We start from the raw sequence: 27,505 nt of genomic DNA, 5'->3' as shown, positions 1-27,505 counted from the left end.
TCTTGCGGATTCCGATCACGGGAGACTTTTGAGGCCACGGAAATTCATTGGAGACTTCACGGCCACAATAGAGAGCACGGTTGCGAGTCTCCTACCTTGCAAGGTGGCAATTTCCATGGGCGCAATAAGTTGACATATGGAATTGATTTTGATTTGAGATTGCCGAAGCATCCCTAGAACTCACCATGAACAGTGAGGCTTCTTCGCTTGAGACACCGCCGTTCTCACCATCGCCGACCCTATCCGCAAGTAGGATCGAATCGATTTGATATTGTTTCAAATTCGGAAAGGTAATCTTGAACCAATTCACTTTAATTTTCCTTTATTTTTTAATTTCAAAATATAAAAAAAAATCATAAAAGGAAAATCCAAAAAATTTCACCTTGGAACTTCAAGTCAGAATTCATCGAACTTGCCAAATTGAACTTTTTTCATGAAATTGGTACCGGAAGGGCATTAATTAAAAAATTAATATAATCAAGTCTCCGAACTTAAAATAAAACGAATTTTCCTTACCAAACGGCGGAAAATATTTTCCGAAACTTTTTCAAGTTTTTGCCAAACATCGGAAAAGGAAATCATTTTCTTGGAAAATGACTTCCTGAAAAACATTTTCCGGAAAGGTCATATTTTATGTGAAACAAACGGAGCATTAGTGTATCTTTGTTTTCTTGTTGCTTTTTCTCTAGTATAATCTCGATTGTGATTGAGGTTCAACTGCACGATCTATGTGACGCCTTGAAATTTTGACATCTGTAAAAAAAATTATAAATTTCGGTGTGAACAATAAATTTGAATTTTGAGGATTTAAGAGACGATAATTGGTTGCTCGAAGGCGTCGGTCAAAAAAAAAAAATCAAGTGAAAATAGTCAAACATTGACTCGTAATGTGGAGACCCTTTACGCTTAAACCTAGCCCCGAACTCTAAATATGAAAATATCAAATTTGTCATCAGTCGATTGAGCTAAATGACTTACCAGTACCCATTTATCAAATTACTGAAATGCCCTAGATATTTTCACTACATGACGAAATTTTTAAAAAGTTTGATTTGACTTGGTGGGGCCCACTAAAAAACCCCACCAGTAACCCTACGTGACCCCTCCAACCCCCCACACACACACACGTTATTTTCCCCTCCCCAAGTCTTCTCTCTCTCTCTCTCTCTTCTGACCACGTTGACTGCGAAGACCCCACTCTTCTTATTTTCTTCGTTTTCTTCATTCTACATCTGCTTCTTCTTCTTTTGGTTCGGCAACCCCCCACCCGACAACACCACCACCCAGCCACTCGCCTCCTCCGGACCTCGTCCAGCCGGTTCCATCGCCAGCCCGTTACGTCGCCGGCCGCCCGGGAACCCCAGGTCCCGAGAAACCAAACCATCCAAGGCAAGCCACCCCGACACCTTACTCTGCCGCGCCATGTCCCGGTCGGCTCCGATCCGACTCCCACAACCGCCATCTCCCTTATTCCGTAGCTCGATGCCGGCCCTCCGCCCATAAAACCCCGATCCAACTCGAAGCCCCACCATAAACTCGACCCGACCCAAAATCCAATGACCCGAACCAAGACTCGGCCCGTACCGCCAACCCGACCCTACCCGAAACTAGAACCGAACCTTACCCTTCATGTACCGCCGAGATTGAGACTTGAACTCACGTGACCGCCATTTCACGGACCTCGACCGTCACCTTCGCCAGCACACCCGACTCGACATCGACTGCTAGAGTTTGTGAGTCGACCCCTAAACTCTTATTAGGGCGTTAACTGCGTTTAACGATTAGAACAACTGAAATTGTTTGCGATTAGAATAATTAACGGGTGCCGGATATATTTATTTAAACCATGATCAGATTATTTGCTTGAAGTTGGGTCAATTAAATATCATGGTGACAATTAATAGAAGCTCGGATTAATTAAATGAGACAAATTAATGAATTAAAGTGGGACTAATTAATTAAAATAAAGTTAATTAATTATGGTCGAGACAATAATCGTAGTCGGATTAAGTGACCGAAGCTGAGTTGACTTATTATTGTGGTGCCAAATGTCCAGAATCGGATAAGAGAACTCAGATAAGTTGAATGATTGAGATCCGGTTAATTAATTAAGGTGAACTTAATTAATTGTAATGAGATTAATTAGTTACAGTTATTTTAATTGGCCTGAGTGATATTAATTAATTATTATTCGGTGATTATTGTGTAATTATCGGGTGATTAATATTGCTGATTATTTGATGACGATTGAGTGTCATGATTGATGTGAATTTGATGATTGATAATCCCGTTTATAGATGCAAAGTCCGATTGGTAAACTATAACCATGTGACCACGTATGGACTGTTATAAATATATTAATTATAGGTGGATGCTTCACCTTTCACCATTTCATCTTCCAATGTATGTTACAAATACGTTGATATGGATTGATGTTGCACCTTTCACATTCCATGAGCTGTTTTTCCTCTCCCAATGTAATGTACCCTCTAGCCTATAAATAGAGGCTTTTGTAAACATGTTGAGGCAATGAAAAAGAGTTAACATTTGCTCCCCACTTCTCTCTTATCTCTTCTCTCATATTTCAAGTTGGTGTTATGTTTCCGAGTTGATTCCAAAGATCGCCGTTTACTTTTACAACACGTTATCGGCACGAACCGGTTAGAATCTTGGATATCACTCGAGGTAACACATATTTACCTCTTCATTATCTAACATCTCTACATTTTCTTTTAAGTATGTCAAACATTAAAAAGAGAGAGTTTGCAACGTTAGATATTACCGGAAGTAATTATCTAACATGGGTTTTTGATGTCAAGATACACTTAACATCATTAGATCTTAGTCGATCTATTCTCCCAGAATCTAATTATACCCCGGCCCGAAAGGCTAAGGCTCTTATCTTCATTCGCCACCATTTACATGAAGATTTAAAGGCCGAGTATTTGACTGAGGAGGACCCTGCAATTCTATGGCAATCCCCGAAGGATCGCTTTGATCATCAACAAGAAGTGGTCCTTCCTCATGCCAAGTTTCAATGGATCAATTTACGCTTTCGGGATTTTAAGTCCGTAGCAGAATATAATTCTGCTATTCATCGAATTGTATCACAATTAAGACTACGTGGCCAGCAGATCATAGAGATTGAAATGTTGGAAAAAACATTATCTACCTTCCATGCCAATAACCTTGTACTCCAGCAGCAGTATAGGGCAAAGAATTATTCAAAGCATTCGAAATTAATTTCTGCACTACTTGTAGCGGAAAAGCACAACCAGTTATTGATGCAAAATCATAACTCTCGTCTTATCGGATCTGCACCCGTGCCCGAAGCACATGTTGCACGTCATAAAAACAAGAGTCACCGGCATTGGAAGGGCAAAGGGCGTAACTTGAAAAATCAGCCTTATAAGAGCTGAGATAGAGGTTCACAAGGACCTAAACGTAGTCCACAAAGAAAAGAAGGTCCGGAAGTACCTAACCAGGTTGGTGTCAATGTTTGTCATAGATGTGGTTCTACAGGCCATTGGTCTCGCACTTGTCGCACCCCAAAGCACCTGGTTGACCTCTATCAAAGGGAACAAGATGAGAGAAAAAGGGAAGCCAATGTTGCAACCAAGCCCTTTATGGAGGATAAAGAATCATCTCTTGACAATACATCTTTTGATATTGATCATTTTTTGGATTTAGATTAAGCAATATATATAAGTTTATGTTTATTCACATGTATTCTCTTAGTTTTTGAACAATATTCACGTTTAATATTATAATTTCATTTCTTATTCTTTTATGTTAGTCATCAATGATGCTGAGTAATTATCTCGAGGAGAACAATGGTATTCTTTGTCTTGTAGACAGTGGTACTACACATACTATCCTCCAGCAGAGGAAGTTCTTTGAGGCATTAAAAAAATGCGAAGGGAATATTACCACTATTTCAGGCGATAGTAATATAATTACAGGCTCCGGAAGAGCTCGTGTAATATTACCAATGGGCACAGAAATTTTTATTAATGATGCTTTATTTTGCCCACGGTCTAAAATGAACCTACTTAGCTTTAAAGATATTCGTTCCAATGGGTTTCACGTTGAAACCGAGACCGAAGGTGGTAAAGAATACTTGTATCTAACTTAGATGAGTGGATACAGAAAACAAATTATGGAAAAGTTACCATCATTCTCCTCCGGGTTATATTATACTTACATAAATGTGAGTAATAAACATGTTGCGATGAACCCGAAGTTCACAAACCCAGAAGGTTTTCAATCATGGCATGACCGTTTGGGTCACCCGGGGTCGAATATGATGCGCCGAATATTAACACATTCAATTGGACATTCATTAACAAATCGTGGGCTCCCTTCACCCATTGATTATGTATGCGATGCGTGCGCTGAGGGTAAATTAATTGTACGGCCGTCTCTTACTAAAGTAAGGGTGGAATCTCCTATATTTTTACATAGAATTCAAGGAGATATCTCTGGGCCTATCCACCCCGCATGTGGACCTTTTAGATACTTCATGGTCCCGATTGATGCTTCAACGCGATGGACATACGTTGACCTGTTGTCAACACGTAATATGGCCTTCGCAAAATTACTCACTCAGCTAATTAAATTATGTGCACAATTCCCTGATTACCCAATCCGGAAGATCCGATTAGATAATGCTGGTGAATTTACGTCTAAAGCCTTTGATGACTATTGCATGGCTATTGGGATAAACGTGGAGCATCCTGTGCCACATACACGTAACGGCTTAGCGGAATCTTTAATCAAACGCTTAAGAATGATTGCTAGACCGTTGCTGTTGAGAGCTAAATTACCCTTTAGTTTATGGGGACATGCGATATTGCACGCTGCATCATTGATTAGAATTCGACCCACTGCATATCATGAATACTCCCCGATTCAACTTGTACGTGGATGTGAACCCGATGTTTCCCATCTGCGAATATTTGGTTGTGCCGTATATGTTCCTATACCACCTCCACAGCGTTCCAAAATGGGGCCTCAACGTCGACTTGGTATTTATGTGGGATATGAATCTCCATCTATTATAAAATACTTGGAGCCTCGGACGGGCGACTTGTTTACTGCCCGGTTCGCCGATTGTATATTTGATGAGGCACATTTCCCGGCATTAGGGGGAGAAAGCCTGAAGCTTAAAGAATGCCGTGAAATTTCCTGGAAGGAAGATCAATTGAATTATCTTGATCCGCGTACAAGCATGACTGAACTTGAAGTTCAGAAGATTATTAACTTGCAACATTTAGCAAGTAAACTGCCGGATGCATTTACCGATCATAAAGAGGTGACTAAGTCCCATATTCCTACAGAAAACGCACCACCTAGAGTGGAGATCCCCTTGGGACCAAAAATGTCCGATGAGCCTAGTCAACGCCGGAAGCGTGGACGACCCACGAGGGCTAAAGACATAAATCCGCGGAAAAGAAAAAACATTCAGTCACCCAATGCGCCTCCCGCAGAGGAAAGCAATCCCGGTGAAATTAGTGCAAATGCCCCAAATAACAATTCCGGGAATACAGAACGACCAAATCCTATTGATTTGGGAAACGATGAGGATTTGGTTGATGTTAATATAGAGGTTGCAGTAAATTATATGAACACGGGAGTGAGATATGATAGAATTACAACTGTCGTCGACGACTCATTTGCCTCCTCAGCAGCGCCGATCGTCTCAAAAGATAATCTGGATCCATAACCAAAATCCATTCTTGAATGCCAGAAGCGTTCAGATTGGAATACATGGAAGGAGGCAATTAAGGCGTAACTAGACTCGCTTAATAAACGTTGTGTTTTTGGACTCGTTGTCCGAACACCCAAAGATGTTATCCCCGTTGGATATAAATGGGTGTTTGTAAGAAAATACAATGAAAAGAATGAGGTGGTAAGATATAAAGCGAGACTAGTTGCCCAAGGGTTTTCGCAGAGACCCGGTATAGACTTTGATGTCACTTATTCTCCCATAATGGATAATATTACGTTCCGTTATTTGATCAGCATGGCAGTAAGTATGAATCTAGATATGCACTTAATGGATGTTGTGATTGCATATTTATATGGGTCACTTGACACCGATATATATATGAAAGTCCCCGAAGGATTTTCAATTCCCCGGATGGGAAAGAATGAAAATCGCAACATGTACAGTATCAAATTGCAAAGATTATTGTATGGTCTTAAACAATCGGGTTGTATGTGGTACAATCGGTTAAGTGATTACCTCCTGAAGCAGGGATATGTAAATAATGTAATATATCCGTGTGTGTTCATAAAAAGGTCATCAAATGGCTTTGCCATCATATCCGTATATGTGGATGACCTAAATATAATTGGAACCCCAAAAGAGCTCGAAGAAGCTCGCTCTTGCCTAAAGAAGGAATTTGAAATGAAAGACTTGGGTCAAACCAAGTATTGTCTTGGCCTGCAGATCGAGCACCTCCCGGAAGGAGTTTTATTGCACCAGTCTAATTATACAAAAAGGATATTGGAGACATTTTACATGGATAAATCTCATCCTCTTAGCACACCAATGTTGGTACGTTCACTTAAAGTGGACAAGGACCCATTTAGGCCTAAAGAGGAAAACGAGGATAGGTTGGGACCTGAAGTTCCTTACCTTAGCGCCATAGGAGCACTGTTATATCTTGCAAATTGCACCGGACACGATATTGCATTTGCAGTAAATGTTCTAGCTAGACACAGTGCCAATCCAACCCGAAGACATTGGAATGGCGTTAAACATATCCTACGTTACCTTCAAGGAACTGTTGATCTTGGTTTACTTTATCAAAGAAACAAAGATTTAACATTGGTGGGATATTCGGGATCTTTGGATATATGTCTGATCCTCATAATGCCAAGTCACGGATCGATTATGTTTTTCTCTGTGGAGGTACGGCGGTTTCATGGAAGTCGGTAAAACAAAGTGTAGTTGCTACTTCCTCAAATCATTATGAGATTATTGCATTATTTGAAACCGCCAAAGAATGTGTTTGGTTAAGAACTTTGATACACCACATTCAAGATTCATGTGGCTTATCCTCGGTTCATGATGCCCCCACTATACTTTTTGAGGATAATGCGGCTTGTATTACACAAGTGCGTGATGGATTTGTCAAAAGTGATAGAACTAAACATATTTCACCTAAGTTATTTTATCCACATGAGCTTCAAGAAAAAGGTGAAATAGATATTCATCAAATTCGCTCTAGTGACAATCTTGCAGATTTGTTCACTAAATCCCTACCTACTTCCACATTTGAAAAACTTGTATATGGAATAGGGATGCGTCGACTTAGGCGACTACTTCAATCAGGGGGAGCGAATTAACCATCCTCGAAGGATGGAATCCGGAAGGTTTATGGTCGTACTCTTTTTCCCTTTGTAAGTTTTTTTCCCATATGGTTTTTACTTGCCAAAGGTTTTTAATGAGGCAGCCTACGTGCAATGACTATTACAATGAGGGGGAGTATTATACACACTGTACTCTTTTTCCCTTCGCCGAGTTTTTTGTCCCACTGGGTTTTTCTTGGCAAGGTTTTTAATGAGGCAGTTTAAACAGTGTATAATAAAAATGGTGAACATCCAAGGGGGAGTGTTATAAATATATTAATTATAGGTGGATGCTTCACCTTTCACCATTTCATTTTCCAATGTATGTTACAAATACATTGATATGGATTGATGTACATTGATATGGATTGATGTTGCACCTTTCACATTCCATGAGCGATTTTTCCTCTCCCAATGTAATGTACCCTCTAGCCTATAAATAGAGGTTTTTGTAAACTTGTTGAGGCAATGAAAAAGAGTTAACATTTGCTCCCCACTTCTCTCTTATCTCTTCTCTCATATTTCAAGTTGGCGTTATGTTTCTGAGTTGATTCCAAAGATCGCCGTTTACTTTTACAACATGGACTAAATTTTAAGCATGAAAATGGCATTGAGCCAAGTTTTGAGCACGACCGTGCATGTATTGGATTAAGTACAAAGATATAAATTGGTTAATTGCCTGTCGTACTTGTATGGTCACATAATGGATACCGGCCCCTCGGGTACTTGAGGACGAAGCCGACACCCTCGGGGTACGAGGGTTCGAGTGTCGTAAGTTCGTGCCGAGAGTATTTAGAACCATACGATTTATCGGATGCCGATCGCAGCTTGTGACCGACTAACGCTCCCTACGGGAATGCCTGACTGTTAGTCCATGCCGAGGGTACTTGGAACCACATGGCTTGTCGGTTGCCATTATCCAAAAAATGGAACGGTGCCTGGTTCTACCAGAAGAGTATGGTTTTGTTAAGACCAAAAACGGTCGTTAATAATTGGAACATGTTTGATGCATTGTGTGTGCAAATTGTGATGAATATTCTAGTTATGTGCCTTGGTTGTATGCAATTGATTGCATATTATACATGAACTCTTAAATGTATGGACCAAGGCGGGGTAAGCTTGTATGTGTTTGATAGTTAACTGTTGGTTTGGAATCTGACCTCGTGATAGGTAAATCGTTGTGAGGATCGCATCCTATTGATTTTCTATCGACATTGTCTTGCATGTATAGGTTGTCTTGAGCAAGGAAATGTCTTGCTCGAACTTAGGCGTTAAGTCACCGAGATTTATATCTCACCCCATTGTTGTTAACCATCTTTCGGGCCCTTAACTCGGGAGAGCCGGAAGTGGGCGTGGATTCTTTTTGAGTAGCACGGAGTAGTGTTAACCCCTAGCCTTGATATGATATTATTGAGAGTTATAGGAAGTGGCCTCAAGGTAGGGCTTGTATATACGTACCTCACAAGGTTGACAATAAATAATTAAAAATGATTGTGGCTAATGTTTTGAGGTGACTGTTTGTTTGTCATCCTGCTTTTCTATCATTGTAGATTTTATAATTGTCTGGGAGTTGCACGTTACGCATGCGCTTAATTATAAGATAAAAATAATGGGTCGATGACGTACTTGGGACATCGTTCTTTTTAACCTGAGGCGATTTTATAGGGTTGTTACGGGCCTAGAGATCGAGGCGTGACAACCCAGCCCAAGGTGGTATCAGAGCAAGGTCGGTATTAACCATCTAGTCATGGCTTGGAGTAATAAGAGCGTTGGGTTTTTGGGATAGTTGGTAGAATTGAAATCCAGTGCATGTGTTTGTTATCCAAAGGTTTAAGGCTGTATGCTCGAGTTCTCATTACATGTTGCTTTGGAGTGAGCGGGGCTCCGTAAGATGCCTACAGAATGAGCAACCGTAATGTGAGGGTTCATAGGGGAGAAGCTTAAGAAGATCCTAGAGTTGATGGACTCTTGCGAGCAATGGAAGCACTAGGAAATATAATTGGGCAACAAGTAAGGAACTAAGTTGTTGCTGTCGCCGCTTTGCATGAAAACCCGTTGGCTGGAAACAGCAATGGTAGATGGTCAATGTTTAAGTTGGTAAAGCAGTTTTTAGAGTGCGAGCCGCCGAAGTTTTCAGGATAAGGTGATCTAAAGGCTGCAACCTTATGGATCAAGGAGTTGGAGAAGATCTTTGCCTTGCTGAGATGCTCTGAGAAGGATAAGGTGACGCTAGTACGTGGTGGGAAGCCATATGAAGAAAAATATTTTCCGAAGGTACGGTCCCGATGTGGGACGCCTTCGTTGAAGCCTCTTATGGAAAGTACTTTTTGGATTGTGCGAGAGAGCGAAAGATGGTTGAGTTCTTGCGCCCTTGACAGAATCAGAAGTCAGTAGATCAATTTGAGGTAAAGTTCACCGAGCTGTCAAAGTATGCGCCAAGAATGATCGAAGACCCTATAATTAGGGCAAGGAGATTTTGAGATGGTTTGAAACCCAAGATTAAGGATCAACTGGTGCTGCTGAATCTTAAGAATTATAATAAGTTGTTTGAATGGCCCAGCTTGTGGAGAAGAACATAGCTGAAAGGGTAGTTGCGTCTGGATCGAGGATCGTGTCCTCTGTAAGGGATAGACACCGGTTTGGAAAAAAGTCTAATGATAGGAGGAAAGCACTCTATTCTGCCTAACCGAAAGAATGCGGTGAAGAAGCCAGAGTTCCACCCCAATAGTGTGTGCCGACTCTATAAGCGGAAGCATGGAATAGCCCCGTGTCCTTTTTGGATGGGAGCTTGCTTTGGATGTGGTCAGTATGGCTACCAAATAAAAGATTGTCCGTGAAGACAAAGGGAAGCGCAAGCGCAGCCACCGCAAGGAGGACAACCATGCGGGAACGCTCCGCAAGATAACCTGGATCGACCCCGCTAAAGGATAGTGGACTGTCCGCCATAGAATATCCCGGTTATAAGTTAGTTATAGATAGTCAAATTGGAAAAAGGCCTATAGATATGTTTGACTTGTGAATATGGATTTGTAATGAGACGACTACTATTTGTGGATCATATAAGTTTAAACTTGTGTTGTATTTTGATGGCTTTAGTTATCGACTTCCATTAATGGTCCCGAATAGTGACATGACCGAGGTACACAAAGAAGCTAATGAAAACCAGGAAGTTTTAAGCATAAATTTGGGCGGGTGAATGTGCTTAAGGTTTAGTGATTTGCTTATGGATGAAGGGCCAGTTGGATTATATGATCATGATTTTAGATTGTTAACAACCAAATTTGACTATAGCGATCGATAGGTGGATTAGATGAGAAGTTCGAAAGATGAAGATTTAGATTTGAATCATTAAAGTTTGGTAGTTAGCTTGTTTGAAATGATTGTAGATATGGAATTGTAGTGATTGATAATTGTGAAGTATATGTCTGAATTTGTGTGTCACTTTGATGGTTGAAGTTACTGATTTTATCGATGATCCTAATTGAAAAAACAAAAAAAGGGTCGCAAGAAAGTGAATGACGAACTTTTGAACTAAAGGTCAATGTGATTGAATGCATAGGAATTTTGTTTGGACATTGATCAGATAAGAAGTTATAAATTGACATAGGCAATTAATCTACGTGATGTGACGGTCGCTTAGGGAATTAGAAAGTTCGAACTGATAAAGATTGATGCGAAGCGAATGGTGTGAGAAAAGTGGTGAGGACGATTAGGCACTGCACATGCTTATGATATTAAAGTTGGTTCTCAAAGTGAAAAATATATTTTGTAAGTGCGTAACGTTGTATCTTGAGCATCGGATGAAAGATTATGTATGGATTGAGATATCGCAAATAAGTGATGCATTTCTATCTTGTGGTACTGTTAAAAGTCTATTTGTACCTTTGAGTGTGAATCGGAGAGATAGCCCTCTCTGCTGTGTGACTAGGGTAGCCTTAAAATGACTTGAGGCCCGTGTGAATTAGTTAATCAATCGGAGACCCAACAACGTCGTGGTAGAGTGCATACTATTTGAGGACTGTAATAAATGGAAACACAAGCGGGTAGGAGGAACGAGGAATTGTGGAAACGAACAAGAGAGGTTCGTAGTGGCAAGTTATGAGTGAATGATATAGTGAGGTTGTCAGATGAATCTAGGAGTTACTAAGGTCGGTGATGACCTAGTATAAAGTTAAGATTGCGAGATGTGGCAAATAAAGAAGACAAGTGGTCAGAGTACGCAGCAAAAGCTTGGTGAGGCCATCAAGTTAAGTGAGATAATGACCATAAGAATCTTGTTTTTGGTAAGAAGAAAATCTTATAGGAAGCCCGTTACAGTAAGCACAATATTCATCTGCACAATACGAAGATGGATCGAAATTTAAGGCAACACTTTTAATGTGCCAGCAGGTTAAGATGCAGTATTGTAAGCCTGGTAGATTGCTGCAGCCACTAGAAATTCTAGAGTGGAAGTGGGAATATATCACAATGGACTTTGTGATGGTTCTATCAAGGAGTTAAAAAAGCAGTGATTCGATTTGGGTTGTGGCAGATAGATTGACAAAGTTGGTGAATTTTGTCATCGTATAGAATGATTTCACCTTAGACGGGTATGCTAACTTACATGTGCTACTTATAGTGCTTTTGCATGGAGTGCTAGTGACGATCACTTCGGATCGTGATCCCAAGTTCACTGCCACCTTTTGGAAAGTCTGCAGACTTCGTTGGAAACAAAGCTGCGGTTCAATACAGCCCATCATCCGTAGACAGATGGCCGGTCTGAAAGGACAACTCGGACACTTGTGGTTGTGTTACGAGTCCGTGTTTTGGATTTCAAAGGCGGTTAGGAGGAACAGTTTCGTTTGGTTGAATTTGCCCACAACAACAACCTTTAGCAGAGTATCAAGATGATGCCTTTTAAAGCTTTGTACGGTAGACCACACGGGACGCTAGTGTGTTGAAATGAGGTTGGAGAAAGAAAAATCATTGGTCTTGAGTTGGTACAACAATCGATAGATGTTGTAAAGATCATTAGACAAAGACTCAAAGACTACTCAAAGCCGCCGGAAAAGTTATGTCAATTAAAGGCACATACCTTTGGAGTGTTAGATGGGAGATCAAGAGTTTCTGAAAATGTCCTATGCGAGGGACATCTCGGTTGGGCAAAAAGAGAAAGCTAAGCCATAATATGTCGGACCGTTCGAGATTTTGGAGCAAATTAAAAATCTGGCGCATCGTCTTGGGTTGCCGCTGAAACTTTCTCGGGTGCAAGACATTTTTCACATGTCGATGTTAAGAAAATATGAACCTAATCCAACTCATGTGTTAAGTTTTGAGGAGATCGAATTGGATGAACGAATATCGTACACGGAACGTCCGATGAAGATTGTGGATAAGAAAGAGCAAGTGCTTTGGAGCAAGACTATCTCTTTGGTCAAGATGATTTGGTAACATCATGAAATTGAGGGTGCAACACAAGAAAGTGAGGAAGTTATGAAGAGTCTCGTATCCTTCTTTTTTTTTTTGTTCAAGGAGTTGTAACAGTGGTTCAATTTCGAGAATGAAATTTCCTAATGAGGGAAGAGTTGTGACGCTTTGGAATTTTGACGTACTGTAAAAAAATTATAAATTTATGTTGTCACATAAATTTTGATTGATCTTTCTGCATAAAAAATTAGAACTAATTTTAGTTCTAAATAAAAATAACAAAATCATCTTTCATGTTTATTTTTAGCATCCATTGCTTTACATTTTGCATTTGATTGGATCGTCGGTGGATGGACTTATTTCGAGATTTTGAGCTTAATTGAATCATTTGAATTATTTGGATTGAGCCCACAAGAGAACCAAATTCGGGCAAAGTCCATAACTATAAGTAGGGAGCAGAAAATTGGTAATAAAAGTGCCAAGTAGGAAAATTGATTTATTAAAAGAAAACTTGGGCAATAATTCGGTAATTTGTAATCCTAAATCTATCTCTATAAATAAGCATGTCTAGGGTTCACAAAGAAGAGGCCATTCAATTTCAATACACGGCCATCAGTTCAGAGAAATAATATAGGGAGAATTTTCCACATACGAGAGAGAACGAGAGAGGCCAAAGAAGTGAAGGTCCAAGCGGTGGAGCAAGCGGTGTTGACTTCCAAGCTTCCTCATGATCAAACGAGCGGGCAACGTGAGCTGGTCGACGACGGGGCTGCCCTCTTTTCATTAATCGGCATCAAAGACGAGCCCGATGACCTCAAGCAACTTCTATCAGAGTAGCTCCCTTTGCCTACGATCTCGACAGTCCCACCATGTCAGCGGCACCAACAATGATCAGCCCTGCCACGACCCGCGTGGATGACCAGCCTTGCAACGCCTCTGCTTCAATCTTATATTTAGCAACGAATGAAACTTTCTCAGTTTCTCTGCAATATAAATTCTGTTCTTAGTGTTTGCGGGGTTTGTTGGAGTTAGCGAATACTTCCAGGATCCTTGTTTCTCACAAGGAGCATGCCTACGTGAGCTTAGGAAAACTAAAGTATGATCCGACAATATGTGACTCCTGCGCATGAGATGCGGGGGTTCGGGGGCAGCGCCCTCGACACGGGTGTCCCGCTGCCCGGTCGGCGGGCGGGGCGGGTGGGGGTTCTGCTCTCCGGTGAGCGGATGGCTGCCCCGCTCGCCGGTGAGTGGGCGGAGGGTCGGGGCAGCGCCCTTGAAACCTCAACGGATTTGGACTTTTGTTTAAGTTAGCTCATTTGTTGAGTGATTAAAAGAGTTTCAGATAAATTAGGTTTTGGGCCCATTTATGGCATATATATATTTGCTCGTTTTTTGGCTGATCATTTGTAACGAGTTTGTGCGGCTGTAAACCAAAAATCATAGTGAAATCTCTTTGCGGGACGAAACCCTATTTTAGGGTGAATCTGGATAAATTGTGCGTCGTGCGATCGTTTTGGATCGGTTTGCGATACAATCCTTCAGGATTGTCTAAGAAATTTGACGTTTTCTCGGCAGTGTCCCCGGGCGGACTGCAGTACCTACGGGCTCTTCCCTCGCTCGTGTCATCTTCGCTTTCTTTGAATTTGTCGGCAGGTGCCTAGGTGATTAACAAATTTCAAAGCAGTCTCACAAGAGAATATTCGTAACAAAAAGAAAGGACGTGGTGGCTGTGATTTGGTCCTAATTAAGAAAGGGACAAGAAAAGGGGGAAGTCGATTCTTCACGGTATCATATATTTGCTCTTCCCATTGTTCTTTCCTTTTCATTTTTTATTGTTCTTTTAGGATTTGTTTGTGGCTTTCACTTGCAGAAAACGCCAAGGGAGTCGCAAATGCCCAAGATCACAGTAACGACAAAGGAGAAAGATTATCAGGCGTTCTTTGGCTCCTTCTATTCACTCAAGATTGAGTTCCCCTCATACGTCAACAAGTAGCCGTGTCACAACATCTCAGCCGCAAGAGCCGCCACACCACGAGCAACCCCTAACTCGTGAATTTCGTAGACGTTCACCACCGCAAGTCCAATCCGTGATCCGAGAGCTATCCTCGGAGTTCGTTCATCTTCGGCTTAAGGTAAAAATCTCATCTTGCAAAATTCGAACACCTGAAAAATTGCCCAATTTGAAAGATTGCACGTCAAAAGTTGAATCTTGGATATGCTTGAAAATTTTGAAATATATTCACTTGCCAGATTGAGGGGATTGCATATTGGAACTTTGATTTTTTGTGAAATCTTGTGATTATTTGAAAATCTATCCAAGATACTCGAGATATCGAAATCTTTTCAAAATGTAATCGATTAGGAATTTCCTGATCTGCAACCGCACAAATGGGAATAATGATCGAATTATTTGTCCGAAGTTGGGTCGATTAAATATCGTGGTGACAATTAATCGGAGCTCGGATTAATTAAACAAAACGAGTTAATGAATTAAAGTGGGACAAATTAATTAAAATAAAGTTACTTAATTATGGTTGGGACAATAATCGTAGTTGGATTAAGTGATTGAAGCTGAGTTGACTTGTTATTGTGGTGCCAAATGTTTGTAACCGGATAAGTGAACTAAGGCGAGTTGACTGGTTAAGATCACCTTAATTAATTAAGGTGAACTTAGTTAATTGTAATAAGGTTAATTAGTTACTGTTATTTTAATTGGCCTGAGTCATATTAATTAATTAATTTTTAATTAATTATTATTTGGTGATTATTGTGTAATTATTGGGTGATTACTATTGGCTCATTATCCGATGACGGTTGAGTGTCATTATTGATGTGAATTTGATGATTGATCATCCTGTTTATAAATGCAAAGTCTAGTTGATAAACTATAACCATGTGACCACGTGTGGACTAAATTTTACGCATTAAAATGACATTGAGCCAAGTTTTGAGCACGACCGTGCGTGCATTGGATTAAGTGCAAAGATATAAATTGGTTGATTGCTTGTCGTACTTGTGTGATCACATAATGGATACCGTCCCCTCGGGTACGTGAGGATGAAGCCAACACCATCGGGGTATGAGGGTTCGAGCCCGGTAAGTTCGTGCGGAGGGTACTTGAAAACACACGATTTGTCAAATGTCGGTCGCAGCTTTTGATGGACTGATGCTCCCTATATGAATGTCTTACTGTTAGTCCATACCGATAGTACTTGGAACCACATGGCTTGTTGATTGCCATTGCCGAAGAAATGGAACGGTGCCTGGTTCTACCAAAAGAGCATGGTTGGGCTAAGACCGAGAACGATCATTAATAATTGGAACATGTTTGATGCATCGTATGTGCAAATTGTGATGAGTGTTCCGGTTATATGCCTTGGTTGTATGCAATTGATTGCATGTTATACATGAACTGTTAAATGTGTGGACTAAGGCGGGGTAAGCTTGTATGTGTTTGATGATTTCTTGTTGGTTTGAAATTTGACCCCGTGATAAGTAAAGCGTTGCGAGGATTGCATGCTATTGATTTACCATCGACATTGTCTTGCATGTATAGGTTGCCTTGAGCAAGTCGGTGTCCTGCTCGAATTTATACGTTAACTCACCGAGATTTATATCTCATCCCGTTGTTGTTAACCATCTTTCGGGCCCTTAGCTATGGAGAGCTGGAAGTGGGCGTCGATTCTTTTTTAGTAGCATGTAGTAGTATTAACCCTTAACCCTAATCTGGTATTTTTTAGGGTTATAAGAAGTGGCCTTGAGATATGGCTTGTATATACATATTTCTCAGAGTTAACAATAAATAAATAAAAATGATCGTGGCTGATGTTGATTGACGTGGTTGTTTGTTTGTCATTCTGCTTTTCTATCGCTGTAGATTTTATAATTGTTTAGGAGTTGCACGTTCCACATGCGCTTAATAATAAGATAAAAATAATAGGTCGATGACGTGCCTGGGATATTGTTCTTTTTTACCCGAGGCGATTTGGTAGGGTTATTGTGGATCCGGGAATTGGGGAGTGACAATCTACCATAGGCTAAGTTTCTCGACATAATTCTTGTTGGGTTTACTGCTTTCCTCAACGTAATGCACTCTGGTAACGGATCCAGAATTCAACTTAGCATGAATTTTCTATTCTTGCAAAATATGCAGATGGCTTTGAATCTCTTCCACAGCGTAATTTGTCAGCGGACAATAGGACTTTATTCCTATTCTCGCTCCAACTTGGAGGGAGTTTGGCAATGATTGATGGACTTCGATTTTTTCACGAGCTTACATTTTTTTTTTTTATAACCGAGGTGTTCGGGCCAGCTTACACGCACCTCAACTATTCCTCGGGGGAGACTAGCAAAGCAACCTACCGCTATGGCCCCCTATTTAAATCACATGTGCTCAATTGAGAAATCGAACCCGGGATCGGTGCGCCTAACCACACAATCCCATGTGTGCCCTAACCAATCGAGCCACCCATGGATGGGTTACACTTTCAAGTCCTTCATTTTCGAAAAAATTACCAAACAAATTCTAAACTCGATGTAATTGTGCCAATTCAATTATAAATTTTTTTTTGTCAATTGAGTCCTAAACATTTTGTATTTATGCCAATTCAATCTATCTGAGCAATTTTATTTGAAAATCATTGACATGGATACTAACCGTCCTCCGTGGTGCTAACGTGAACAAATTTCACAATATTTTAATAGTTTTATATTTTTTTTGCCTTTGTTTTTCTCTTTTCTTTTCTATTTTCTTCTCCTTCTCTTTACTTTTTCGAGGGAGGGGGGGTTGGTTTGCCAAGGTCTCCAGCCACAAGCGAGGGCCGATGAGGACGTTACTGCCCCTTGCCCAAATCTGGCGAGGGCCGCAACACCCTTGTCTAGTCCCAACCGGGGTTGCTAGCCCTTTGCCCCCCCAAAAAAAAAGAGAAGGAAAGGAAAATAGGAAAAAAAAAGATTACAAAAATTCACAAAAATATTAAAATATCATTAGAAAAAGTCCACGTCGGCACTAGTCGTGCTATGTTAGACATCCGAGTTGATGTTAGCGATTTTTAGTCAAAATTGATCGGATAGACTAAATTTGCACAAATAAAAAAGATTTATGACTCAATTGATAAGAAAAAAGAGATAGAATTGATCAAATTGTAATAAGTCTATGACTTTTTTAGTAATCTTCTCTTCATTTTCTGAACTAAAATACGTGAATCTTTCGGTTATAGATGGAATATTGACGGACGTTATTTCCGTCACAAAGGCCTACTTTTGTGCATGTGATTTGGCAACTTTTAAAAGTCGTGTTGAAATTGTTACGGTGATGCAATGTTGTGCGCTCCTTTAATGACTTTGAAACATCGTGCTAAACTTTAAATCCTTCCTTTATTTGGGTATTTGGCTGAGAACATAAAATGGAGAAGAGTAAGGAAAAGAATGGGTTGAGAAAGTGACACCATACACGTGTACACACAGTTGGCCGAGCACATGGATGACGCGACACGAATATTTCATGCTAGTTTTGCAAAGAGCATCGGACCGACTCTTGGTTGGCTCTCGATCGAGCCGAAATCGTGTTTTGGAAGGATCAAAGGGAAGAAGCGTCCATGCAGCAACACCAAACTCAAAAGAGACAAAAAGTATTTAGGGAAATATGATATTTCAAGAACCGGGTAAATGATAGAAATGATTCATAAAACTTTAATTCGATATGTAACGTGTTCTCTGAATTTTAAATTGATTTGATGTTGTCACTGAATTTTAGCTCAATATGCAATGTCGTTCCTGAATTTTTTATGTATTTATTGTGGTCCACGAGCTTTTGATACTTATTTAATTTAATTCATGTACTGTATAGAAAATGTTGAAAATATTGTTCAAAAGGTCATAAACCTAATACACTTTTGCCCATTCAATCATAAACCTTTTAATTTTGCTAAGTTAGTCCTAAATCTTTTCATATTTTGCCAATTGAGTTTATCCTATTAATTTTTACTGAAAATCACTAACGCGGATGCCGGTCGTCCTACTTGGCACGGCTAACATTGATGTGGATTAATTTTAGTCATATTTTAATTATTTTCTTTTTTAAAAATTTTTTTATTATATTTTCCTTTCCTTTCCTTTCCTTTCTTTTCTTTTCCTTTAGTGGCTGGCGAGGGTCGCCGGTCCCTCTCTGGCCGCGAGCAAGGGTCACTGGGCCTTCCTTGGCTACGAGCGAGGGCTCGAACATGCCAAGATCCGGGCAAGGCCATCCCAATTGTGGGCGAGGGTCACCAAGCCCTCGCCGACCCCGTAAGAAAAAATAAAACAAAGAAAAGAAGAGAAAATAAAAAATAGAAAATTAATAAAATAATAAAATATTATTAAAATTTGTTCACATCAACGTCAGCCGTATCACGTATGACGGTTAGCATCTATGTGAGCGATTTCCAGGCACAATTAGCACGATAGACACAATAGACAAAACGTGAAAAAGTTTAGAACTCAATTGGCAGAACAAAAAAGTTTACGAATGAATCGACAAAGGTACAATACATTTAAGAGTTTTTAGATAATTTTAACTAAAAAGTTCAATCTTGTCCCTAAACCTAAATTAGTGGAAGAACAACATGGAACATTTTCATACGATCCAGGGACTAAATCGAACATGTATAAAAAATTTAGAGATCACATTAAATAAATTAAAAATTCGTGAAAGATATTGTATTTTCGATAAAAGTTTATAGATCATTTGTGTCATCATCCATAAAATAAAATAAAAATGATGAGGCTTGAATAGATTCGATTCAAAATAAAGCGCCAACGCCAACGCCAACGCCATCTCCTTTTTTTTTTTTTTTTAACATAAGTAATTTAATTTCTTTGAAAGATAGCTCGTGGAATATTGTCGTTTAATTTGGCTATTCAAGCCGTTATAAATTTGTGGTACATTGTCATCATGCACCGACCTACCCGCTCGGCGTATTATGGCGGTTAGGCCGTTCCGTGGGCATCCCCGGCCTGGACCACGAATCCCACGATCTATTGCTTGGACATTAACGCAACTTATCGAACATGTCGAATAGAATAATGGGCACCACACGTGATCAACTTACCCACGTCTACCTACTCCCCTTGCACGAATCAGCTGAACTCTCATTTTTAATTGGAAGAACAACAAAAATGGTACACGAAATTTAGTATAACGTGTAACGTGGTTCGTGAACTTTTAACTTATTCAATATAGTCCATCTACTTTGGCCCAATATGAAATGTGATCAATGAATTTCAGTTTTTCATACAGTTCAAAGATTAAGTTGAACATGTATCAAAAATTCAGAGATCACATTGAACAAAATAAAAGTTGATCGTGCGCGGTAATTCAAGGACTACATTGAATAATTAAAAGCTCAAGGACCAGCAATGCACATTGGGCCAAAATTCAGAGGCTATTTTTGTCATTTTTCCTTTTCAATTTGGATATTTTGTTTGATGCTTTGGGAGTCAATGAGATCTAGAGGGTCATTATTATTGACTAGTTAGGTGAGTCTCCAGATGTTGGTTTTTCAAGTCAACCATTGAAATCTTTTCTCATCTCATTCGTTTCTCCTCAACCATGATATCACCCTGGAACTTTCGACAAATAGATCGAAAGATTCATGTAACGATCTCAATAAATCATTCCAAGTGGAGACCACCAGTCCCAAAAAGAATCACTTAACGGGACGCTTTTAAAAAACTTTTGCTACTAAAAAGTGACTTTTCATAATGTTTTAGCATTAAATCGATCATTCATAGGGTTACAACGACGAAATTTTCGAAAGTATGAATTTCGACAAAACCGACATCATGAGCTAAATTTTCTAAAGCAAAGGGAAAAGTGTCAACAAAATCCTAAGCCTATTGCATTGATGCAAATTCAGTCCTAAACATTTTATTGGTGTCAATTCGGTTCTAAGTTTTTTGTATTGGTGCCAATTCAATTCTAAACATCAACACTTTCCCCCGAAAGCAAATATTCTGACTTTGCCACAAGTTTTTTGCCCTTTTTTTCAGAAGCAAAATTATGGAGCAAACATTCTCTCTCGATGATGATTTCATTTCAAATAGAAAAAGTTAATTTGCTTTTCTTTAATTAAAAAAAACTAGAAAATAAGCAAAATTTTCTCGCCTTCCATCCTTATTTTTAAAATTGCGTATTCTCTAACTTTGCTCTGCTTTGAGAATAAATAAAAAAGTTTGGAGCCTTATGACAATAAACCGCAAATGCTATGCATGTGTGGGGAGCTTTCTCCACTCGTGAAAAATCGACGCATTCCATGGTGTTGGTTGGAACATATTTTTGGTGCCAAAACTTTAAGAACGATTAACATAATACGAACACTTTTTATAGTCATTCGTTTAATTATTGAAATCACATCCCCTTCGAATCTTCGATATTCTGTCAAATTAAGTTGTCGAAGTCATCTAAGTAATCGTTTTTAAAGAGCTGCGGCACCCGAATACTGTCCAGAAAGATTTAGCACCACAATAGATTTGTGGTAACGATAATGTCCTTTTAACTGACTAGACTATTAAGCAAATTTATTTTGTTTAATGTCCACCCAATTTTTTTTTTTTTTTTTTCAGGTTGAGCTAACTAAAGTTTACTAGGTAAGAGATGCAATAGCGAGAAGCACATTAACACAAGTTGGGGGGACCACGCAACTCCAAAATGGGGCGTCCGATATTTTTAGCCTTCAGGCAGACGAGGGTCCCACCAAAGGCAAAATATCTTCCTGACAATCAATTGCTTTGTAAGATTAACCACGTCCTATGATCCAAATTTCGTTTCCTCGGAGAAAACCCGAGCCGTGCAGAACCCGGAACCCGTGAAAAATCCACCAAACCATCCAGTAATAATTCCTTCGGCATCTCCGCATCTTCTGATTCTCTCTCTCCTCCTCAGTTTTTCAGGGCCCCGTCACCTTCAAAGTCTGTTCCCCCCGGCTTGCGGTACATACGCGCAAGTTGCAGCTATCATTCCACCAAGAAAAGTTTGCATATTTGTTGCCGCCACCATTGGCACGAGGCTCGGTGGGGTTGGACTTTTCGAGTCGCTTCGGTTTCGGCGATCTTCCGGAGCTCCGACTTTCTCCGCCTCCAAGGGGCCTTCAAATAGTGGGGATCGATTTTCGAAGGAATCCTCGTCTGGGTCTCGTGTCTCAGCTGGTGGGTCTCCTATGTTTCAGGTACCCATGTTTTGCCTTTCTCTGTTTTTCCTTTTGTTCAATTGTAATTTCTTCTTCTGGGTCGGTTCTTGATGGTTCTGGCAATTCTTTTGAGTGATCCTCTGGTATTTCACCTGGAAAAAGCTGATAGACATTTGCTCTGTCATCATGTTCTTTGGCTGAAACATAATTTATGCAAATGAAGCATTTCGAGGTGTCTTGCGTGCGATTGGAAAGAGAAATGGGCTCTGACCGTGTGCCTGCTGTCTTAAGTCGTGTGATCTGAGATCACCGACTCTTCTTTGTTCCAACCAACAGAGATTATTAAGAATTCGTGTTTGTTCTCGATCAGAGGATGGCAAGAAAGAGGGTCAACAAATCGGAATCGTCTTCTGAAACAATGGAGAGCCATCGTCAGCAACTGTCCACGAGTGAAGGAAAAGGGAAGAGGTTGTGGAAGAAGGTGAAGTATCAGCTTGTTGAATACCACTCTTTACCCGCGTATTTGAGGGACAATGAGTACATTGTCGGACATTACCGAGCTGAGTGGCCTTTGAAGCAAACTTTTCTTAGCATCTTCACCATTCATAACGAGACGCTGAACGTTTGGACGTAAGTTTTCTTCATTTGCAGCTACCAGTTTACAGAATTTCGAACTTTACTAGCTCCTTTTTTCAAATAGTTTGCGGGCTTTTTGTTGGGTTGTTTGATTGCTTCACACTTGGTTACGGTTGGAAGATTGGTTCAGCAGGCTGCTTGTTTTAATCAAATCAAAGACACCTTGCAATCTGATGGGAACTTTTTCAGTTCTCCACATGTACAGCCAAAGAACTACGCATTAGCTCCTATGATTTTTTGGTCAAATATACTGGACTGCAAATTGTCGTTCATATTCAACCAAAAAAAAAAAATTGTAGTTCATAAGTTTTATTCTCTGCAGCTGCATTGTTGCTTCCTTTGATTTTCACTATTGAAATAAAATGGTGCAGGAGCACTACTATGGCCGATTTGTCCAATTATACATTGAAGTTTCAACTTTATTTCTTAGCTCAAATGAGTATGAGATTTTTAAAATGGTTTGGTTCTTCTAAGAAGAAACGAAATATGCCGACTCAATCTTTCAGGAATTTGTCATCTTAAGATTAAGATCTCGAGGTTCTTATCTGGTGAAGTAAGGATCTAGTAGAATACTCTACTTGGTTGTAAAGCCAATCCAAGGATCTGGCTAGCTTTTCCAACTTTTGGAGTTATAAGCACACAAGTGCATGCCCGAAGCTTTAAATTTGCAAATTGTCATTGTAAGAATTACTAGGACTTAGTGCCTTGTCTTAGTGCTTGCTAATCCTTGGAATCAAGAGTCCCTTTGTCTTACATAGCATATTTATGGTGCCTTCAATTGGGTTACTTTGACCAGATGATTCCTGAAAAATGCCTGTGCTCTTCTAAATCCAAATATCGTGGTTGTTGACTTGTCTATGCAGTTTCAATGCCTTAATTTTAATCATCTCAGACATGAAGTTCCCCTTTTCTTTCTCTCTTCTTTGTTGTTTGGACGATGTATGGCTAGATGTTGGTCAAATGCGTCGAATAATTTTGTACTTCTCTGGTTAAATGGTCCAGACTAGCCGTGGAACGTAGTTTGAATATGTGATTGGTTCCTGCTGTATTCAGATCCTTCACCATAATTTTCCTCAGGCTCTTTGAAATGATTGCATCTATAGAAGTATTTCTCTGGTAGCTCATAGGAAAGCACCAAAATGTTTACCGTTGTACTAATAGAAGCTCTAATCCACAAAATTTATGTACTTCTATTAGTCAAGATCATATATTGCCTTGTCCTTGAAGTCATTTAGTAGCAGCTAGTTCTGATTGATGTCTGATGCATCAAATCCAGTTGTCATGTGTTTGTCCAAAATGTCAAAGGAATTTTCCTTATGATTATTGTATGGGTGACTAGACGATGGTGAAACTTTGATTTCAGCGGCTTGAAGTTCTAAATGTCCTGCACAAATAAAACAGTCTCTCTGATTCTTTTTGCTCTTGCTTGACAGTAAGGGGAGATCTCATTTTGGCTCTTGCTTTTGAAAAAGTATGTGAATATAGATCTCATAATCAGAAATAATTAAGAAAGTAGCTCAGCAGCTTATTGGAAAATAAGATGTGCTCTGTTTTGTCAGTTATGTTTCCCATTTCAAATATATGAAACTAACTATTCTGTCTGAAAGGCGTCATCTTTATGATATGTAGTTGGCCATGTCTCCCCAAGAACTGCAACTTTGTTTCATTCTCCATAATGATATTGAATAGCATTTTTCTGGTTGACAACTATATTTGATCTCTAAGCATCTCTTGTCATATTTTGCAGCCATCTGATTGGATTCTTCATATTTCTTTCCCTCACCATATATACTGCTTCTAAGGTTCCAAATGTTGTGGATATCCACTCTTTACATCTCCCTGATGTACTGAGAAAGGCCGATCTACACAAAATTCACGCAGAACTGAGGACATCCCTCCCTTCCTTGCCTCATATGCCTGATCTGCACAAGCTCAGGGAAGAGTTAAGGACATCCATGCCTTCCATGGATTTGTTGCCATCATTATCTAGCTGGCATGTGGTGGAACTTCTGTATAATTGTTTGCCTGAGCGGTTCTCCCATAATCACACTGATGTTTGTGTTCTGGTAGTGCTCTTTCCTTTATAAAGTCTCCTTGTTGTTAAGTTACTTATTTTATGTGATTCCACCGAAACTTTAATTGCATGGTGTGTACTTATGTCTATGTGTATGTCTCTTTGTGTGTGTGTGTGTGTCTGTGGAGGTTCATTAAATCTTCAGATAGTCTGGAAGGAAAATCAATGGTGTAATAGTGTACTCTGCATAAATTGCTTTGTTCTGATGTCTCTCTCATGCTCTTTCTTGGTGCCAAGAATTTCTGTTATAGAATTGTTTGTTTCAATAATGTCTGTTTCTTTCTTAGGCATCAGATAAAAGAAGTTACTTAGGGTCGTCTATGGTCTTTGTATGTTTTTCCAATGCAAAAATTTCATCAATCCAGAAGATTTTCTTAGAAGGTGTAATTTTGAAAAGAATCTCATTCCCATGCATCTCCAGCCTTGATTGTTGTAATGTATCATGCTAAGTAGTTGATGCCCTAGTTTACATGTAGGCTTGCAGGAATTAGATGTACTGTGGCTCTTCCATCTTCTAAAAGAGAGTTTTGTGTCGACATACATTTTGAAGCAAAGTAACCGGGCATGGCTAGGATGTTGATATTCCAAGATGGAAAAGAAATTTGTGGCCCAGCCAAGTTTCTTCTGTTCTGTGCAATCTGTGCCTATGTTATGTGTCTATGAAATACGTCTAGAATTTGTAGACGTAAACTTCTATGGAAATTGGTTTGTGGTTACAAAGCTGCTAGTAGTTAATAGCCTAATTTGGACTTACTATGCATATATCTGCATCTTCAGTCTTCAAAAGTTTTTCATCTAGAAAGGTATATTGGTTGTGGCTCATGATGAGAAATAGTACTTCATTTGTATATCAACGTATACAATCAGTCCATCTTTCTGTAAGTGGGCATCATCTGCGGCACAAGAATGAATTGTTGCATTTGGCAGGCTTCCAATAGTCTTGTAATAATGATCGCAATTTGTCTGCTTCAATCAGCTGAGTTTCGTCGCATATATGCCCATGCATCATGTATCTTTGCAACTGGCATGTACTCCCTGTTTTACTACTTGCAATTGAATGTTCTTATTTGTCCGTTTATGTTCCAGATCGAACTAATCTTTGCTACGCTTCAATTGCTTTCAGCGGAGTATGAAAGAGGATGTGTTGAACATTATAGCTCCACTTGTGACCAGACCCATTACACGGTGGCCCTTTTTCGTGTTTATGGGTGGGGCGATGTTCTGCTTGCTAGCCAGTAGCACATGCCACCTCCTATCGTGCCATTCTGAGCGCTTATCATACATCATGCTCAGGCTTGATTATGCCGGAATCGCAGCTCTTATAGCCACTTCATTTTACCCACCCGTATATTATTCGTTCATGTGCAATCCCTTCTTCTGCAACCTTTACATGGGATTCATAACCCTTTTGGGTATAGCCACCATCTTGTTTTCCCTCTTGCCAGTCTTTCAGAACCCCGAGTTCCGCACAGTACGCGCATCGCTCTTCTTCGGGATGGGATTCTCCGGAGTAGCGCCCATCCTCCACAAGCTCTTCTTGTTCTGGCACCACCCTGAGGCTCTCCACACTACTGGGTACGAGGCTCTGATGGGAGCATTTTATGGTCTCGGAGCACTTGTTTACGCCATGAGGATACCAGAGAGGTGGAACCCCGGAAAATTCGACATTGCAGGACATAGTCATCAACTCTTCCATGTATTGGTGGTGGCAGGCGCATACGCACACTATCGTGCAGGTTTGGTTTATCTTGGATGGCGGGATCTGCAAGGATGTTGAACCCTGGGACATTACTAAAAGAGAGGAACTCTGTATAAATTTGATTTCTGCCTATGATTTATCTGTAAAACTACGCAAAACTAAGGCAACATGTAAACCTGGGAGTTCCATTGTTTCAAGCAAGTAAAACACAACCCCTCTTCTCCCATAACTTTTCTTCCTATGGAGCTCTGCTGCTCTGGTATCGTCCCCGGGTACTGTGGTATCAGACTGAAGACGGATGGGAGTCAGCGGGATAGGCGAGAGTCCGATGAGCGGATCTTTTGAACGGCTGGTGAACAGTCAATTGGTTGAAAACGGAGGAGGAACTAGTGAAGATGTGGAGGCGGGGCGGGACATGAAGGAGGTGGTCGAACAATTCATTTTGGTCTAGGCGGGCAATGGTCGGGGGAAAATACCTTTCGGCTAGGCTCTTCTTTGAAATAATAAAGGCACTTCAGGTCCTTATTTGAAACAATGTCCATTTCAGGTCTTTATTTGAAAAAATGAAGACACTTCAAGCCTTTTATTTGGAATTTTTTTTCATTTTCTTTTTTGTTTGCTTCCTTCATAATTACAGTACCAAAATGTATACTAGGGAATTGAAAACTCTGTGAGAACCCAAGGAAGTGTGATTCAAACAAAAACACAATGTTGGGCCAAAGCTGGTCCCATAGAAGAAAACTGCAGAACTTGGTACAAAAACAAGATATCGAGCGAGATGATGACGACGAAGAAATCACGGGGTTCTGGTTGCAACACATGATATCATTCATTTGACGAGAAGGAAAAAATGAAATCAATGCAGCGATTAAGTGTTAGGGGTGCGCACGAGAATCTACAGTATTTGTGAAACCTAAGGATCGGCATGACCGGATAGGTGTTGAGATGGATATTAGATGATGCGGGATAAGTTCCAGATTCAAAAAGTTCAGACCCGGTCTTGGGGCATTAGGTACTTGATATCGGGTTTGTGATTTTCAAAAATAAGTATGTATATATATACATACTTGATTATTTATAATTATCTTTTTCTTTCTAATTGTTTATCGTTTAAATATAAAATGATGGGAGGAATCGGATGCATCATTAGATGTTGAACATGTACTT

General features: G+C 39.9%; 1 protein-coding gene across 2 annotated transcripts; it reads left to right on the top strand.

Moving 5' to 3' along the window:
• Positions 1-1,153: 1,153 nt before the first annotated feature.
• Positions 1,154-26,550, top strand: LOC115742128 (heptahelical transmembrane protein 4). Of its 2 annotated transcripts, none has more exons than XM_048272482.1 (6): positions 1,154-1,168; positions 17,426-17,432; positions 21,678-21,948; positions 22,300-22,559; positions 24,313-24,631; positions 25,763-26,550. In XM_048272482.1, the coding sequence occupies exons 4-6, from the start codon at positions 22,303-22,305 to the stop codon at positions 26,414-26,416; spliced, it is 1,230 nt and encodes a 409-aa protein (XP_048128439.1). In that variant the 5' UTR covers positions 1,154-1,168; positions 17,426-17,432; positions 21,678-21,948; positions 22,300-22,302; the 3' UTR covers positions 26,417-26,550. The 2 variants fall into 2 exon arrangements, with proteins under 2 accessions (XP_048128439.1, XP_048128438.1); XM_048272481.1 differs by having other exon boundaries at positions 21,678-21,968.
• The last annotated feature ends 955 nt before the right edge of the window (positions 26,551-27,505 follow it).

Source organism: Rhodamnia argentea, chromosome 11 (genome assembly GCF_020921035.1).
Source record: "Rhodamnia argentea isolate NSW1041297 chromosome 11, ASM2092103v1, whole genome shotgun sequence".
Taxonomy (NCBI): Eukaryota; Viridiplantae; Streptophyta; class Magnoliopsida; order Myrtales; family Myrtaceae; genus Rhodamnia; species Rhodamnia argentea.
Note: the sequence above shows the minus strand (reverse complement) of the source record. Positions and strands in the feature narration are given on the sequence as shown.